General features: G+C 50.7%; 1 protein-coding gene across 1 annotated transcript in view; it reads right to left on the bottom strand.

Moving 5' to 3' along the window:
• Positions 1-12,103, bottom strand: part of SH3PXD2B (SH3 and PX domains 2B) — a 66,755-nt gene extending 54,652 nt beyond the window's left edge. Inside the window, exons 1-2 of the mRNA XM_019473775.1 lie at positions 12,092-12,103; positions 10,111-10,191 (exon numbers count right to left, since the gene is read on the bottom strand). Of these exons, the coding sequence (XP_019329320.1) occupies positions 10,111-10,191; positions 12,092-12,103 (93 nt within the window). The remainder of the gene's footprint in view (positions 1-10,110; positions 10,192-12,091) is intronic.
• Between the last annotated feature and the right edge of the window lie 4,540 nt (positions 12,104-16,643).

The raw sequence follows: 16,643 nt of genomic DNA, 5'->3' as shown, positions 1-16,643 counted from the left end.
TTGGGATGGCTCTGCAGTGCCTGGGGCAAGCTGGCCACCTACCCAAAAGTGAATTTGCACAATATAGTTGAACCAACTGAACTTTTGCCTGCAGCACAAGACAAGGGAGAGGTCTCACCTCCACCCTCCTCCTCCTCATTCCTGGCCCTCCTGGAGCCGCTCCAAGCTCGCAGGGATGTGGGCTGGTTTGCTGCCAGCTTGGGGAGGAGGGGGATCAGCCCCAGAGGGGTCCCAAACCTCTTTGCACCCAAACCGCTCACCGAGGGAGGCATTTCTCAAAGTCTGCCACAACAAAATATCTTCTTCCGAAAAAGTCGAGTACCAGACCACAGTTGATGGTAAATGATCAGCAAGCTGAGCTTGCTGAGCTGAGGAAAATGGGAGCACAAGGAATTCTCCGTAAGGTGTACAACAGCACCTTGTGTATTAAAAAATACCTGGTTTGGCTAATTTAATATGGTATCAGCACTGAAAAATGACATTCGAATGAAAGCTTTTTCTTGCCCAAACCCTAAATATTCTATCAAAGGCAGTATTAAAACAATAAATTCACCAACCTTAGTTACACCTCCCAAACCTAATCTCCAAGATCTAATTTCCATGCTGCCAGGTAAAGACAGCCATAAACATAATTTATAATTCACTACTCAGTGACTCACCCCTACTGCAAAGGCCTCAAGATATGGTACCAATAAGGCAGAATGGCTCAGGGAGGTGGAATTAAGACAGGGAAAATGCTGGCTCTCCTCAAGCCACCAGATCACAAAGAACAACATTTTTCCACATAGGTTATTGCTCACATTGCAATCCTAGATAACACCAGAATATAAAAGTTACCATAAAACAGGGTGTAGAGCAGCACCCCGCAGCCTTGGCATGTGTGGGAGCCATGAGGCGATAGGAAGATGAGCAGAAGGGGTGCCATGCATCCAGCAGCACTGCAACACCCCTGTGGCGGTACAGAAGCAAAGCCTCAGCCACTGGCAGGAAAACCAGAGTCACTTGTGGCACCACAGAGGGGACGGGCTGGCTGCCGGAGCCCTACAGCATCCACCCGCTGCCACCACGTCACATTTTCCCCTCTCCATTTTCTGGTTAACGAGGTCCCACTCCCCGCTGCCAGCCGGCTGGAAGGCATGAATCACAGAGGAAGGGCAGATCCTGCACACCCATCCTTCTCTCCCCGCAAGGTCTCCCCTAGTCCAGCCGATGGAGCAGCCTCGCTGCAGCTGGCACAGACCTGCCTTCCTCGTCCCTCCCACAGGATGCCTGCCACATACCCAGGAAAAGTCTGTGCTGGATCCCAGTGATGGGAATGAGAAGCCAGACAAGCCTCAGGGCAGAGAACATACAGAAGGGGAAAAAAACATCCAAGGAAAGTAAGAGGAAAGGAGCATCACTTCTCGGATGGAGCAGAGCGCTGGGAAGGAAGAGCAAGTGGTTAAATTCTTCACTTGTCCCCAGGCCCACCGAGACCCCAGGGAGATCATTGCAGAGGTCCACACCTCACTTTGCAAGGGGACTCCAAGACTGCAAGACGTCCTTCACCAAAAGCACTTTCAACAGCCAGTGCATGAGTGGCAATTTACAGCACTGTGGTAGACCTGCAACAGCCTGATGTAATTGAATGAAAGGCACAGAAAAGAAGTGAGAAATGAAGACCACAGAAAAACATGTCATCCCTTCAGCTTTATCACCTCCCTCTGCAAGGGCAGGACAAGCCCAGAACCACCATCTCCCTCTGTCTCTCCCAGCTCTTATTTCCATCTCCCACTCACCATAAAACTGCACAGAAGCTTCCACTTCTTAGATGCCCACGATATGTATGTCGTACATGCTACAGTCTGTGCTGTATCATACGGATTTAGCAATATAAACAGGTCCCGGCCATTTTACTAAAAAGTCAGCACTCTGAGATACAGAATCCTTTGCACTGATTTACTGCTATCCATCCTCAGCTCCTCCCCAGGCAGCATCAGTCAGCTTGAAACTGGTTCGTTTCAGATCCAGGGCTGCTGCCACATGATCTAAATTGCAGGTCTTTCCACCAGAAAACTGAGCTGTGTTAGATTGATTAAGAGCACGGCGGAGACGCTGGGGCTCACATCAGCCCAAACCCATGCAAAGCTCATCAAAACCCCCGGCCACAACAGGCTCCAGGCAAGCACCTGCAGCGGGGCCGTGGGCACCTCCCCAGGGACCAACCCCATGGGCAGCGGGCAGGAGAGGGGCCACCAGTGAGCTCCTGCCCTCCTGGGGATCCTGCTCAGCCCTCCCAGGAACAGGGCAGCTGAATTTCCAGGGCATTTTCATTAAGTAGCCGGGGAGTGGAAGGGCATTAGCTCACCCCTGAGACAGGGAAAGGGGTATAACCCCTCGCCTCGCGTTACAGGACAACTTTTAAACACCACAATACCGAAAGCCTCACCAAATAAAACCACACTGGATTGTCAGCAAGAGAGGTTAGCTCCGTCCCCGAGGAGGCGAAACTTCTAACCTCCCCATCTTTCTGTCGCCCCCCTCCACAGGTTACACTCAGCACAGGCTCCCCTCCAGATCGCACCCACCAAGCGATGCTTCGCATGGGACGTACTTCCCCCAGGGCTGGGAAGCAAAGGCCGCGAACGCTGTCTCCTCCAGCTGCTCTGCCAAGTTTCCAGAGGGAAGGAGACCAGGGGGTGCCAACAAGGATGAATGAGCAGAGCACGGGCTCAGGAGCTGAGCAGAGCATGGGCTCAGGAGCTGGCCCTCCTTCATGACGGGGCCACCACAGCAGCACCAGGCGATGAGCCTGAGAACAAGGCGGCACCATCTGATCGGAGCAGGTGGAAGTGAGAGCCAGGAGATGAGCAGGAGCCCTCAGGGCTCACAGCAAACCAGCAAGAAGCAAAATTGCTCCGGAAGCAAGAGGGAGGATTGCAGAAACCTGCCGAGGGTGCAGACACAGCCTGCAGAGCTGCACGCTTGGAGCAAAAGTAAAGGGCAAACCCTGGCCATCAGCTTGGAATAAACCAAAAATCATCGAGTGCTGTTCCCAGCAGCTGCTCGAGAAAGGCTTTAGCTACGAGAATTGAAAATTATTTCCACTGCAGACATGCGCTGCCCAGTGCCGCTGCGCTCGCCCCAGGTGTACACTGGCCCTGGGAACTTTCATCCAACACCGACTCTCAGGGAGGATGGGCTACCGTTTCCTAGAGGCAGGCACGGCTTTCAGCAGCTCGCAGCCCCACTCGGCTGCCAGGCACAGAACACAGCAGCTAGTCAGTGTGCCAGCTAGAGCCAATTATAACTCCACTGACCTGCCTTGGCGCTAGCACGCACGGGAATGCACTGGCTCCCGGCTGCCAAATGCTGGAATGCTATAAATGGGAGACATTTGGAGAGAGAAAAAAATAAGGAGCCAACTTTTAACTAGGCTGAAGTGCATTGGACTATACATGTTCTTTGTGGAGGGAGAGAGAAGGAGAATGATGAAGACCTTTGATGAACTGCTGGAAAAATACCGGCTGTTTCTTCTACAGACAGAGGTAGCCCTTATTTAATGGAAAGTGTTTCTTCTTCTCTCACGTTTGATTATGGCAATTCACTATTTCTATAGTTCTGCATATCGTGCTTAAGCTCATGGCTCTCAGTGCAGTCTGGGCACAGAGGGAAAAATAGTTGCTGATGCTTTGTAGCAGGAACCTCACCGTAGGAAGCTGTGGGTTTTTTCTTGTCCTTGGTCACGCAAGGGCCTGTCTTTCATGATCCAGCTGTCTAAAAGTGAGATCCTGGTGATTTATTTTTGTGACGGGGTGAAACCACGAAGTACATTGCACACGCAACTGCGCAGAATTTTGCTGAACTCCATAAACCCCGGAGAAAAAAAGAAATTCCCAAAGTGTTGAAATAAGATTCCTGTTACGAAATAGCTATCGAAAGAGCCCTGTTTACAATCCCTGGACACAAAAAGACATCCATCTCCTGCAGCTGCAGCACGGCTGAGCTGCCTTAGGGCTTTTTCATCAAAGAGGCTACCAGGACCAGGCATGACCCAGAAGAGGGGTGAAATGCAAGCAGTGCCTCGGCTTGCGTTCCTACCTGAAGGAGCCTTGTGTTGTTTGGGACACATTACTCAGCACGCCTGCCCCTTGCTTTCCACATCTGGAGAATTAAGATAACACTTACTTCACCTTTGTGAACTGTGTGCCCTGCCAGGAGCCCAGCTTAAAGAGCGGAGGAGGAGGAGGAGTGCAGGCGGAAGAAGGTGAGCACACCAGCTTAAAGAGCGGAGGAGGAGGAGGAGGAGTGCAGGCGGAGGAAGGTGAGCACGGGGCTCGCAGTACTAGAAGCAACACACGAGTCTCATTTTAATTTTTCAAGAATCCAACTGCCTGAAACAGGCTGATGAGAACAATTCTTCTCTGTGTGCCAGCTAGTGTCTTCTGAGCCCGTTTTAATGTAGTGTTTTATTTAAAAACAGTCTGAATTACTAAGATACTGACTTTTCCCCTCTCCCCATCTTTGCCTGGCAGCTGCACGTACACAACAGGTGAAGAACCCCCTCCAGAAGGGCTAATGTCTTCCACATCGAGATGACATGCACAGACCATTGCCTTTTGCCAATTTTCTCATAAAAGTAGGCACCGCTTCAACAGCTTATTTTTTTTTGTGTTACACACAAAGCTGTTGGCCTCAGGGCTGCAGAACTCTCTCCAAGATGACATTGCTCCAGGTGGGTCAAAGCTGAAAGTTTCCAGCTAAGAACCTGAAGGATTTGTTAAACATATGGACAAACAAGAGGACTGGGAAACACACTCGATGCACATGCAGAAAGGAGTGGGGGAGAGAGCCAGAGCCATTTTTAAGGTTGCTTAAAATTCTCGATTTTTCTGTCTCTGAATCGTGCAGCAAGCACACTTACTCCAGCCTACATCACGTCTCCATCCCTTGGCTCAGAATTAATCCTCTGTGCAGAGGAGCAGCCACACAGCATCACCCTCTCCTGCAGCCTTCAGCTGGGACAAGGACTGAAGGAAAGGTTTCTGACTGCAAGGGGAAAAGCCCTGAGGTAACCTGTCCCCAGGGAGGGCACCCCTGAATGAAAACTTGATTTTTAAGGGCTTGCAGATGCCTGCCAGAAGATAAGCTACTCCTTCGGTGGTAAGAAGGCAGGACACGGCATGAACAGCAATGCCTGCTCCAAGGGGGAGGTTTGAGACCAGGCTCCATCACAGCTTGCAAGCAGCTCACTTTGTGGCCAATGGGATCCACTCCCAACTGCAGAGACACAAGTCTTGCTGTCCAGGACGCAAAACAAGACAGGACTGAAAAAAGCCAGGCAAAGACTCCTAGCCGAGGAGAAGGTGGCTGCAGCCAAAAGGCAGAGGAGGCCAAGGACATGGAGCGGGGCTCCTGCCCGGGGAAAGCACGGGGGTCTGGTAATAGCAGGAAAGGTGTAAAAAGGTCGGGTTTGGGTGTAAGGACGTTTTAGGAGCGTAGCGACACAACAATGGCTCTTGGTCACATGAAGACTTGAAACAACTACCATCGTGGCTGATGAGCTCATAATTACAGAGTGGGGAAAAAATGTTTCTTTTTGGGGGTTTCCATAAAAAACACAAAATACAAGCCAGAATCTGTTCTCTAACCAACAGTGTCGCTCCTTACAGCCAATGGTTTCAAGAGGATCCTTCCAAGAGACGAGTCAACCTCCTTCTGAGTGATACATCCAACATGATGCATCCGACGTGATCCAACGGAACCCTGCAGTCACTGCATGGCTCTTCCCCCACCAGCGGGGCTGGAAGCATCTCCCAGGCATGCAAGACCCCGATCCTCTATCTCCATCCACCAGAGACAGCCACTCACATATCTGATTACCAACTTCCATGCCAGCTAACATTCCCAGCATACCTGCCAGCCCTGATTAGTGTCCAGAATACAACTGGCATCCTTGCAAGCATCAATCTTATTGCCTTTATTTCTTAGGAACAGCATCCATCTGCTCCCAATAGCTCACATCTGGCATACTGAGTGTTATGAAAGAGCCTCAATCCTATGCGAAGGAAATTATTCCTCCAGCCAAGAGATTCACGCAGAACTGAGTTTAGTATTTGTAGTTACAAATTTACTACAAATCATACAGTTACCTGAGGTTTCAAACTTCAGAAACAATTTCATCTAGGGTTTGTTTTTCTATCCCTAAAAAGTTGCTCTTCTGTAAATTGCCGTGTGACGGAAAACATTTATGGAGAAAGCAAGGAGGAGAGGTGGTAGGAACCTGAGCACAGAGGATCTACACAGCAAAAGCGCTCCTGAGCACTGCCCAGGTTGCTGACGGTTTCCTCCTGCAATGAGTAGTGTATAGGAGGTGGAGGTATTCCTCGGCTTAAGCATTCCCTTCCCAATTTCACCATCTAGCATGGTACACCGAGCCTTCCTGTGATGACCCCAGAGCAGGAAAGGGCATGACCTGCATGCTTCCCAAGGGATGAGGGACCCCACTTCATCTGCTCAAAACGCTGGACCGGGACCAGGAAGAAGCAGCCTGTGCCTCGTGCTGGGACACACGAGCTGAATTGTAGAACGAGCGTCAGTCACCAGCCCTTACAGAGGAGGTGACAATCTCCTGCGTGACAGGGGATGGCCCATGGTGTGGTCAACAGAATAAAAACAGGTAATTAGGCAGACAAAGGAAGTCTTGCCACCCTTGGAAGAGAAAAGCAGGGTGGTGTTGGAAAGGCTGCTACAGCGCTGAGCTGTAAACCTGGACTTTTGCAGAAGAGGGCCAGCCTCTGGTGTCAATGACAGCCAAAGGGAAGAGCTCTGGAAGTTCACAGTATTCAGACAAAACCTTGAACCGCTCTCAGCTGGTAACAGCACAGCCTGTGCCATTACCGCAACCAGCAAGGTGGCTTTCAACATTCCCCATTCCAGTACGGGCAACGCGGCTGGTCTGATATCTCTGCATCCAGACAGAGGCAGAGACCAGCACTGGGCAAACTCCAGGCTTCACCCCTGTTTCGGCTGAGCTGGTGGTTTGTGTTTTGTGTCATTCCTGCCTGGCTGGGGAGGGAAGGACACTTTGCCTTCCGGTTGCAGTGGGAGCAGGCTAGCTGGTGAGGCTGTCAGTAGTAAGCGTGCATGTGTTTTACTTGGCCCTACTCCTAAAATAATTGTTTGGCCACAATGGAAGGTGACAAGCGATTCAGCTGTGGCCCCACAGATAATATCAGGAGAAAACCCCCAACCACTCACACGACCGTGCCTGGGCTGATCTAAACTGCAGCATCACATCAGTCCGGGGGTCAGCCCCCACCAGCCCTCACTCCTGCCCCAAGAAGTTCTTCTGCTCTCTCCTTGGACCAAATGGCTTCCTTGTCCTCCTGCTTGGGCTTAGCAGGAGGGTCACTGACAGCAAAAGAGGGCGCACCAACCTTCACCCCAACGTGGCCAGAGCTGCTATTGAAAAAACAAAACCCTGCTCAGCTTCTGGCAGGAGCATGGAAAGTGCAGCCAGAATCATTGGGAACATAGGTATTAAATTAACAAATATCTCTACTCAAAACTCAAACATGCATGAACTGTGATTGCTCAAGGACATAAGTATGAATAAATTTGGATGGATTTTCACCGGATAACATGAAAGACAGACTCTTGACACAGGGATCACCTGCAACTCAAGTTTCCAATTCTTCCTCCAACGCATCAAAAAGATCATCAGAACCGGACCCGGGAAAAATATTTTTCCCTCTTACTACGTTTTCAGAAGCAGCCGAACCATTTTAGCCAATCAGTGATTGTGTGGGGTTTTTTGTTTGTTTTTTTTTAATAACTGGCGGCATGAATAATTTCCAGCATGGAAAATTTCTGCCTAAAGAGCTAAAATTGGCATAGAATCATCCAACAGTCATATAATAAAGGCCTCCAGCAATGGCAACAGTCAGTGCTACCAAGCCTACCTAGAGCATTTTTTTCCACTGTGCTAAGAGGATCTGTTTCACTCCTTGCCTTTCAATCCAAACTGCACCACAAGTTTAAAATAAGGACACCAGGAAGCATGTGCGATAAGGGGGAAGGAAGGGAAAAACCACAATTTCATTCATTCTTTCAAGAGAGCCAAAAAGGAGTGGTTTCTTTCTTTTTTTTTTTTTTTTTTTTTTTTTTTAAGAAAAAGCTGCAGGGAACAGGGAAGCGGGGAGATGTTTGCTTTAAACTTTCCCATCTGCACCATGATAGAGATATATATATATACACAAAAAAAAAAAATATAAAGCACCTCTGCCTCTAAAGGTGCTCCAGGGTGTTTTGCAGAGCCAGTTTGAGTCTCTGGCTCCAGACAGCCTCCAGTGACGACGCTTTCCATCTAGGGGTGTGCACAGCTCCAGCCAAGATGGAAGGGGAGGAAGAGAGCAAGGACGGCCACTACTTCCCTACATATCCTTCCCCACAAGGAACAAGGCAGCCCAGGGAAACAGCACAGCTGGAGGCACCGGTTTATTACATATAAACCCCAAAAGACTGTGCCCCCATTGCAGCAACGACAGCATGAGCTTGGCCACCACCTTGGAGCACCAGCGAAAACGAGATGCTGCGGAGAAGGAAGCACTGAGCTCCATTTCCTTCCAGCCCTGGCTGCTGCCCAACAGCTGTTCCCTGTTTATTTACTTTAATATTTCCTTGGTTACACAAGCAGCTGCACGCAGCTTAACCCCTGCCTGCACCAGCAGCCGCCCATGCCACCCTACTTTACCTTGCCCAGCACGATGCTGTGGGACAGCAGCATGGGGCAGGGTAAGGACACTCAGGGTCTTGCCAAAGCCGGGCTCTTGCTGGCTGGCCAGGGCTTACTCAACGTGGTCACCCTCATGGCCACGTCCACAGCTCTGCAGAAGGTGCCTCATCGGGCAGGGGACAGGGCACCATTGACGTGAGCAACCATCTCGCACAATCCCAGGCTTCGCAGGCTGACCTGAAGCCAGCTAACCAGCTGAACCTGGGAAAGCCATCTGGATTCCCATGGGCTTGCTTCGCTGGGCAGGCCTAGATGTGCTGTAATTTTAGCAGCGTATTTGTGTCTGGATGCAGTGATTTCAGGAAAGGCATCCTCAATCCCGGGCAAGCACAGTACCCTTTCAAATAAAGCATACAGCAATGCTCAACTGCACGTGAGTGGGTCGCTGGAGGCAGAGGGTGCCCAGCTCCTCTCCCAGTCCTGCGCACAGGCCAGGAGGGACATGCCAGTGACTCTTCTGGCAGCTGTTGCTAGTCCATAGATCACTTCATGCATTTTCCTTTCTCATCTGCACAGAGCCTGTTCCAGCAGCTCAGTTTGTGTTTTGGCTCATAAAGCTCAGCCAGACCCCTTGGCTCATCTCCACCAAGGAGGGGGTGGAAAACACCCTTTGCCTGCTCGCCTAGAACACCGGCTTCAGTTTTGTGCAACCCAGCCTGTCCCAATTGCCTTTCCAGCCTCCTCCCTCCCTCCCAGCTCCATTTTCTTCCCGGCTCCCCGCTGCACCAGGAGGTAATTGCTAAAGCAGCTGCTGTCAGCTGCCCTCCAGGCTGGCAGGGCACCGCACCGGGCAGCGGGCATTTCCCCAGTGCCTGCTCCCCAAAACACCAGCCAGTGGGATGCGGACCCAGGGAATTAGCGCTTTTCAGCAGCAGCCCCATTTTGCTGTGATAGCAGCTGGGAAAGGCATGGTATTAGCTCCACAGGAATAGAATTTGGGCCTAACTTTAATAAAATCCCCCCCCCCCAAAGCAAACAAAAAAACCCCAACAAAAACCCCACCACTTGCACAGATTTGTGTTGCAGGAATTCAAACACACCTATGCAGCCCTTCGTGCATTTAGTCCAGACAGCAGAACTTTAACACTGGGACATGCAAAAGCCCCAGCGTGTCCCCACCGATGCACAAGAGGCACTGGAGCGAAGAGTCCAGCTTTTGAGCTTGCTGCCTTCTTGCTTTTTTCAAGGATTTGCATTTAAGGTTCCTCAGATCAAACCATTTTCTGGTAGATTACAAAAGGCATGCTTAGCATGAGGCTGAAACCACGCTTCTCAGCTGACCACAGTTTTCGACCCTCTGAAGTCAAAAACCTAAGAATTGGCAAAATGCTTACCTGCAGGTCAAAGAACTTGCTGTACCGTCGGTATATGACTTCTGTGGACCCATTGGACCAGGTGACTTTGATAATGTACACCTGTAGGAAACAGAGGAAGAAATCAGAGAGGAGTGACCCAATAACCCGCACCACAACCCAAACGCTGCTAAAGCTGCCAACGCAGTCCCCACGGCTAGGCATCAATAAGGGAATTTCATGGGACCACTTAAAGTAATTTCAGCAATACTAGAAAATATGTAAGATTAAATCATTAAGCTCCACTGCTGCAACTTAACTGTCTACTAAATGCTTATTGATAGTCATGAACTAAGACAGCTCCCTATCCCTAAATAGGGGCATACATCAAATGTGAAAGGGCACTTCTATGTAAAAACACAGTTAATATCTCCCCAGACACAGACGCATTACGAGCTAATAACTATGCCTTGGCCATCCCATCTATGGCTGCAGCATCAAGTTTGATGTCAAGATCCCAAAGCTGCAGCCCGCAGTGTGCTGCACCACACACCACCGCCAGCCTGGGTCCCGGTGCTGGGGCTTGCAAGAACTCAAACCCACAAGGTTCGAAACGCCGTCTGTTCTTCCATAAGCAGCTCTGAGGTTTCATTTACTTAAAATTGCTGGGATGCACATTACGCTTAAAATGCTACACAATCAATCCTAGTAATTGCAGGTTATTCACAGACCATATGACCAGGCTTCTACTGGTGATGAATGCAAAAAATACCCAACCCAGTTTTTTTTATTCTTCTATGAAAGACAACAAGCAAATAACAGAACTGGGCAATTACTTAACTAATGTCCTTGCTTGTTGCTCGCAGAAACCAAAGATGACCCTTGACGAGATGCCAGCGTAACACTCAAGTGATGCAAACCTCAGCCTTCACTAATTGATAACAGATTGACTAAGCAGAACAAGGGCATGTTCATTGTTTCTTCTAACTCTCATGTCCTGCTTATTTCCACCACAAATTCAAGTATCGATTCACTGAAGCAGGGACAAAACATTCAGAAGCTCAGATGAACAGACCTGCTAGAACTCCAGTTAACATAATGAAGCATGAAGGCTCTTAGGATGCTGATGTTTTGGTATTTAAAACAAAATCCCTTAAGAGTTTCACAAGGTTTCCCACAGAGACACACATTTTTCCAGATGCTGGAATGTGACCAACATCCCAGCCCAATATTCAAACTCAAACACCAGGAGACTCAAACGGATAGCACAACGCTAAATTATTTGAGCTCAAACCTACTCAAATGCTGTACTAAAAGTCTAATTGAAAGGTCACTCTGCTGCTCAGAGGGCTGATGCAGCATGACCTATCAAGGTGAGGAGACTCCTGAAGAACCACAAACTCCTCCCAGATGGGAAGAGTTTCCATCCCCTTTGGAATCACTTCCAAATTAAGACGGGAAAAGAGGCAGCAAGATGAAGCAAGTTCTTACTGCTAAAATAAAGAACTTCAGTACTTTCAACCCAGCAATTCAGTGACCACTTTTCTTAAACCAGATGATCAGCCCAAACACAGCTGTGACTGCTTTGCTGACTTGCAGTGAGCTGGCTGGGTGTCACAGGCACGACCACCCTCTCCCAGACAAAATCCAAATTTGCTTGGCGTCGCCCCACAGGCCTTATTCAGCTAACCACAATCCTCTCCTTTCATTCACAAATTCTTTTTTTGAGCTGAAGGACCTGCGCTTTCTGCATATTAACACAAGGAAGACAGAGGGCTCCTGCAAGACAGCATCCGTAGCAGTTGTGGAGACCTGGATGGACGATGATTTGCTACAAGGGAGGCCCAGACACTGTGCTTACTTATCACCAAACATGGCTTGACAAGTACTCTGCATTGGGTCAGGCACAATACCCATTCAAGAACATGCTTCTAGACCTCAACAACTTGGCTGACCCCAGGTTGCAGTGAAAACTGGTAAAGTTGCATGACATGGCCTCTGAAGTATCTGACAGCATCCGTACAGTCACCACCATACCATCAGCAAACTAAGCGTTAACCTGATGCTAAGAAAGCGTCCAAGCTGCCTTTACCCTCACCCCAGGACTTGCCAGCAGGCCAGCATGAGCTCATTTTGGTTGGAAGCTCAGCTGATATCCCAGCTTTCTTACCCGTCTACAGCACTTTACCGGGTTATATCACTGCTGGCTGTCTGCCTGGAGAAAGCCTTCCACTGGCTCAGGAGGAAAAGCCAACTTTTCTTCATTGTTTATTCCTATCCTGCCTTTATTTGGAGTCAACAGCTTATTAGACTGGGATTTTAATCAGGATGTGGATTTGCTCAAGCCAAAATGAATTCAAAGCTCTTAAGGATAATAAAGCCATGAGATTTGAAGGCACACCATGCTTTATTATACCCTTTGCAATTGAGGGAAGGAGCATTTCTCTCAACCGATGAGCTCATTCCTATTTTGCTGAAATGCAGATGTCCCTCGAGTCTGGATAACAGCTTCTTGCACATCGCGTTTGAACAGCAGAAAGGTCTCTGGGGGTATCTCCTCACCTACTTGTGGAAAGCAGAAAAGATGGGAAAGCCCACAGGAACGGGAGCTCCTCAGTATCTATAAAAACACTGTCTCAGTAAAGCTGGCTTCCTCACTCCTTGTGAATATCCCTCGTCCTTCACTCTGACGGCCCCATCCCACCGGGGTATTCTGTTGGCCAGAACCATCACAGATCTTGGTCTCTGCCAATACCTAATCCAGTCCCTGCTGTCCTAGGGACAAAAAAGACACCAGAAAGCATAACGCAGGTGCTCTCCTCAACTGACAACAAAAGTGCAGATTTGGAAAGGGATGAATGGTGCAGTCGGCCACCCAGCAATGGTTTTCACAGGGACTAGAGATGATGAGTCACCAAGCTACCACAAGCACCCATACGCCCCTTTCTCAGGTGCTTTTGGAAGACACTTTCAATGATCAAAACAGTTTTGAAAACATTTCACGTGGTCTGAAGTTTCCCCTCCTGGCCTGGCACTGCACCGTGTCCTGCCAGGAGCACCCACCATGGAGCAGCAGCCCGAACAAACCCTATTTTGTCCTGGTAGGAGCCACCCCGTCACCCGCTCCCACAACCCTCGGTCCTGCAGAGGCTGCTCCGAGGACGGGTTTTTTCCCAGCCCAGCTGTGTGGGTGAGGGCATGTGGAAACAGTTATTTCATGGGCCTTCTCCAGCTCTGATTTCTACGGTCCTTCAAAGAAATAACACAGAGAAACCACCAGCAGGCCCCTTTCCATGGGAAGAGCGAGGGGATCTTCCGGGGCTGCAGCTGGCGCTGCCTCGGGGACACGCACCCACAGGGAGCACCGCTGGGAACGGGGGGCTGCCGCTCAGATCCTGCTCTGCTGTTTCCTCGAGGAGTGGGGAGAGCTGAGCAGATGGCAGGGAGGCGGCGGGCAGCCAGATCCAGGAGGGGGGCTCTGCAATCCCATCACATGGGATGGGCCCATGGCCAAAACCAACAGGCAGAGCTATCTAAATATTTACAGCCCTTCCCAAGCCAGTGGCGGGGTCTGCACTGTGGAGGGAACTAGCTGACTCGGTGAAACCCGGGAACTGGCTGCTCTCCTCCCTCCCTCTGGAAAGGATGCCTTACCCTGCCCCACTCCCAGCCCGAGAGCCTCCATCCCTTGCTCCGCTCCAGCCTACGTTGACTCCAGCCTACATTGCTGCACACGTCACGTCAAACCCCGCAGCTAGATCTGATGCCTGAAGGCAACGGGCCAGGCAGAGCTTTGGAACAGGCAGAAATCACCAGGGCTCAACCCTCCTTAGCTTCATTTCAGCCAGAGGTCAGGGGAGCATAGCTGAAATTCATGCCCGTGCTTCTGAAATCCTTGAGATGCAGCTCACGGCATTTGTCCTACTAGAGCAAGGCGCAGAGGAGGGGTACAGAGCTTTCAGGATCACTCAAGTACATTCAAAATTCTGCTTTCAGGATTAAGAAAGCCCCACGCACGCACTCTCAGCCCCCCATCACTCCTTTCCCAGCCGACAGCTCCCCTGCCCTCATGCCATGAAACCACAGTCCCACACTGCAGCAAGCGGAGTTACAGCGCAGGAGGCGTTCCCAGCGGGACAACCTTGCCAGAGCTGCAGCGAAGACCAAAGCAGGGAAACAAGACCTGCCCTCCACTCCTGGGGGGCTTTTCACGGGGGGGTGCAGAGGCCCTGGGACAGTTTTGGAGGTGAAGGTGGATGTTGTTTAAGGCCAGAGGAGAGGAACACTTCACATTAATGCCAAACGCTCCCCGTGCTCCTGTCCCTTGGAGGGCAGAAGCGGGTCAGATCCTTCACAGAAAATGGAAACCTGCAGATGCAAAAGGCTGAACTTCGACAGACACTGTGGGGATTTGGCTCCCAAACTCCCTGGGTTCCTCAAACTCCCTACATTACAAGTAATTGGCCATGTACCAACTACTTAAAAATTACCGATCGAGAAGTTTACCATCAGGACCTCCATCACCCAGGATTCTCCTTGGTCATGTTTGAAAGTGAGTGCTGTAAACAGAAACATAAAGATGGAAAAAAAGGCCCTGCGGATCTTGCAGCCCACCCTGCCGGGCATCATGAGCTCGGTCCCCACAGCATCCCTGCTGCCGCTCTCCCCTCCCCAGCATCTCTGGAGAAGCAGCTCAGAGGGAGAACGGGCCAGTGGAAAGCGGGACTGAAAACCTTCATGAGGGAACTGTCAAAAAATGACAGGTTGCTAAAAGAAATGCAAATGGCACCTGGCCAACCGTAACAGAGCTGTCAACGAGAGCTGCCAGTCAGCTCGCATGGCAGCAAGGGCTCTGCAGCCATGGGGGAAACACGCAGGCAACCTGCAGCGGGTGAACGCTGGAGGGAGATCTGGGATGTCCCTCCTGGGCAGGACAGCACCCCAGGAAGGGTGCAAGCTCCCATGTCAGGCATCACCAGAAGAGCAGGGAGGCTGAAGGAGCCAGCTCAGACGCACATCCAGAGCGATCGGAGTCACAGGGACTAGAGCACGAAAACAGAGGGGACGAGAAGCCAGCAAAAATTATCTCTATCTGAAAGGGCAGCCAGAGATTTGATTCCCCCTCCCTCCCCCCCCTTGAAGAAATGAAGTAGCAAGCATAAGCCCTGGGAGCTGTCAGACCCCAGAAGTATTTTTCCAGGGACTGATAAAAGAGTCTCAGCGCTGCAGAGAGCAACGGCTCCTAGTGACTTCCACCACTCAAAGGGACCAAGGACTCTGGAGTCCTTCACAAGCCTTCAGTCTTGCACCTTCCCCAAGAAGCACATTGTCCCATACAACAACGTGGCTAGAGAGAGGAGATGATTCAAGCGGCTGACTTGAGGCAATGGAATTAAGAAGATACTAAAAAAAACCCTAACAGAAACAGTTTCCCGTTCTTGAAACATGAGGCCGTGTGACCTCCTAGAAGAATCACTTCTGGACTCCTTGCAGAACACACTACAGACATGCACAAAACACAACCTGGGAAGCAGCCTGGACTGCTTAAATTTGAGTAGGAAAAAGGCGGACTGAAGTTGCAGGAAAACCTAGAGCTACAATTTCGGCTTCCCTCCTCCCACAGGAGTTTTCCCAAGTTTTCCAAGACTTGCAAGGCATCCTGGCTGAGGGGGGGCACACATAAAGCCCACAAGTAAGGCTTTGGGGAGAGGGCAGCTGCTGACTGGCCTTAGAGCTCTCTGCCTGGCACCCAGCACATGGCTGAACGAGGCAGCAAGTCCACCCCAAGCTCAGCACCATCCAGCTATGCCAGCTCGAGCCCAGGAGCAGCACACCCATACTGACAGAGCCCTGCGAGCCAACAACCCGCCAGCAGCCCTCCCTGGCACAGCACAGCCCTCCCTGGGTGGCTCTGCAGCAATCTCTGAGCTTCCCTGGCCCTGAAGCATCCCCACACCCAGAGCTCCCACACACTGAGACCCTCCTGTTTCCATGCCAGCCACACCAGAGGCACATGAACAACGGCAGGGCGGAAAGCAATGCCACGATCACTTGGAAAGACACCTCCACGGGGCTGCAGGGACACGCAGCTCTGCCCACCCGCCACCAACAGGCGTCAGCGTAGGTCCCCAGCCACTCAGCAGAGCCCCTACAGCAAAGCCAGACATAACAGCCTCCAGCAGTGGCAGAGCTGTCTGCAGAGCTGTTTCCAATGGGTTTGAGCCTGTGTGGTCTCAGGTCCAGGGAGACTATGTACAATAAACCTCTCTGTGGAAAACTCCACATATTTAAAGCATCTTTTGCCAGCAGAGGGGAAAAAGCATCAGTGTCTATTCCACCCGCACTCACCCCCAACCCCAAAACACAGGGAAGCGACACAAGAGCCTTGTCCCCTGGCTTCGGCTGCTGCCATGAGAAAGGAGCACCGAGAAATTCAAAGGGGCAGAGAAACCAAAGCAGCTGAAGGATCGAGCCAAACCAGAGAGGGGTTTAACGTAGAAAAGGGAATGGGAAATTGTAAGAGGAAAAGAAAAAAGAGGAGGGAGGTGGCTGGAAACAAAGAAAGTTCTTGGCAG

This window comes from Aptenodytes forsteri, unplaced genomic scaffold (assembly GCF_000699145.1).
Source record: "Aptenodytes forsteri isolate BGI_AS27 unplaced genomic scaffold, ASM69914v1 Scaffold54, whole genome shotgun sequence".
NCBI lineage: Eukaryota > Metazoa > Chordata > Aves > Sphenisciformes > Spheniscidae > Aptenodytes > Aptenodytes forsteri.
The sequence above is the reverse complement of the archived record's forward strand: the minus strand, read 5'-3'. Positions and strand labels throughout refer to the sequence as shown.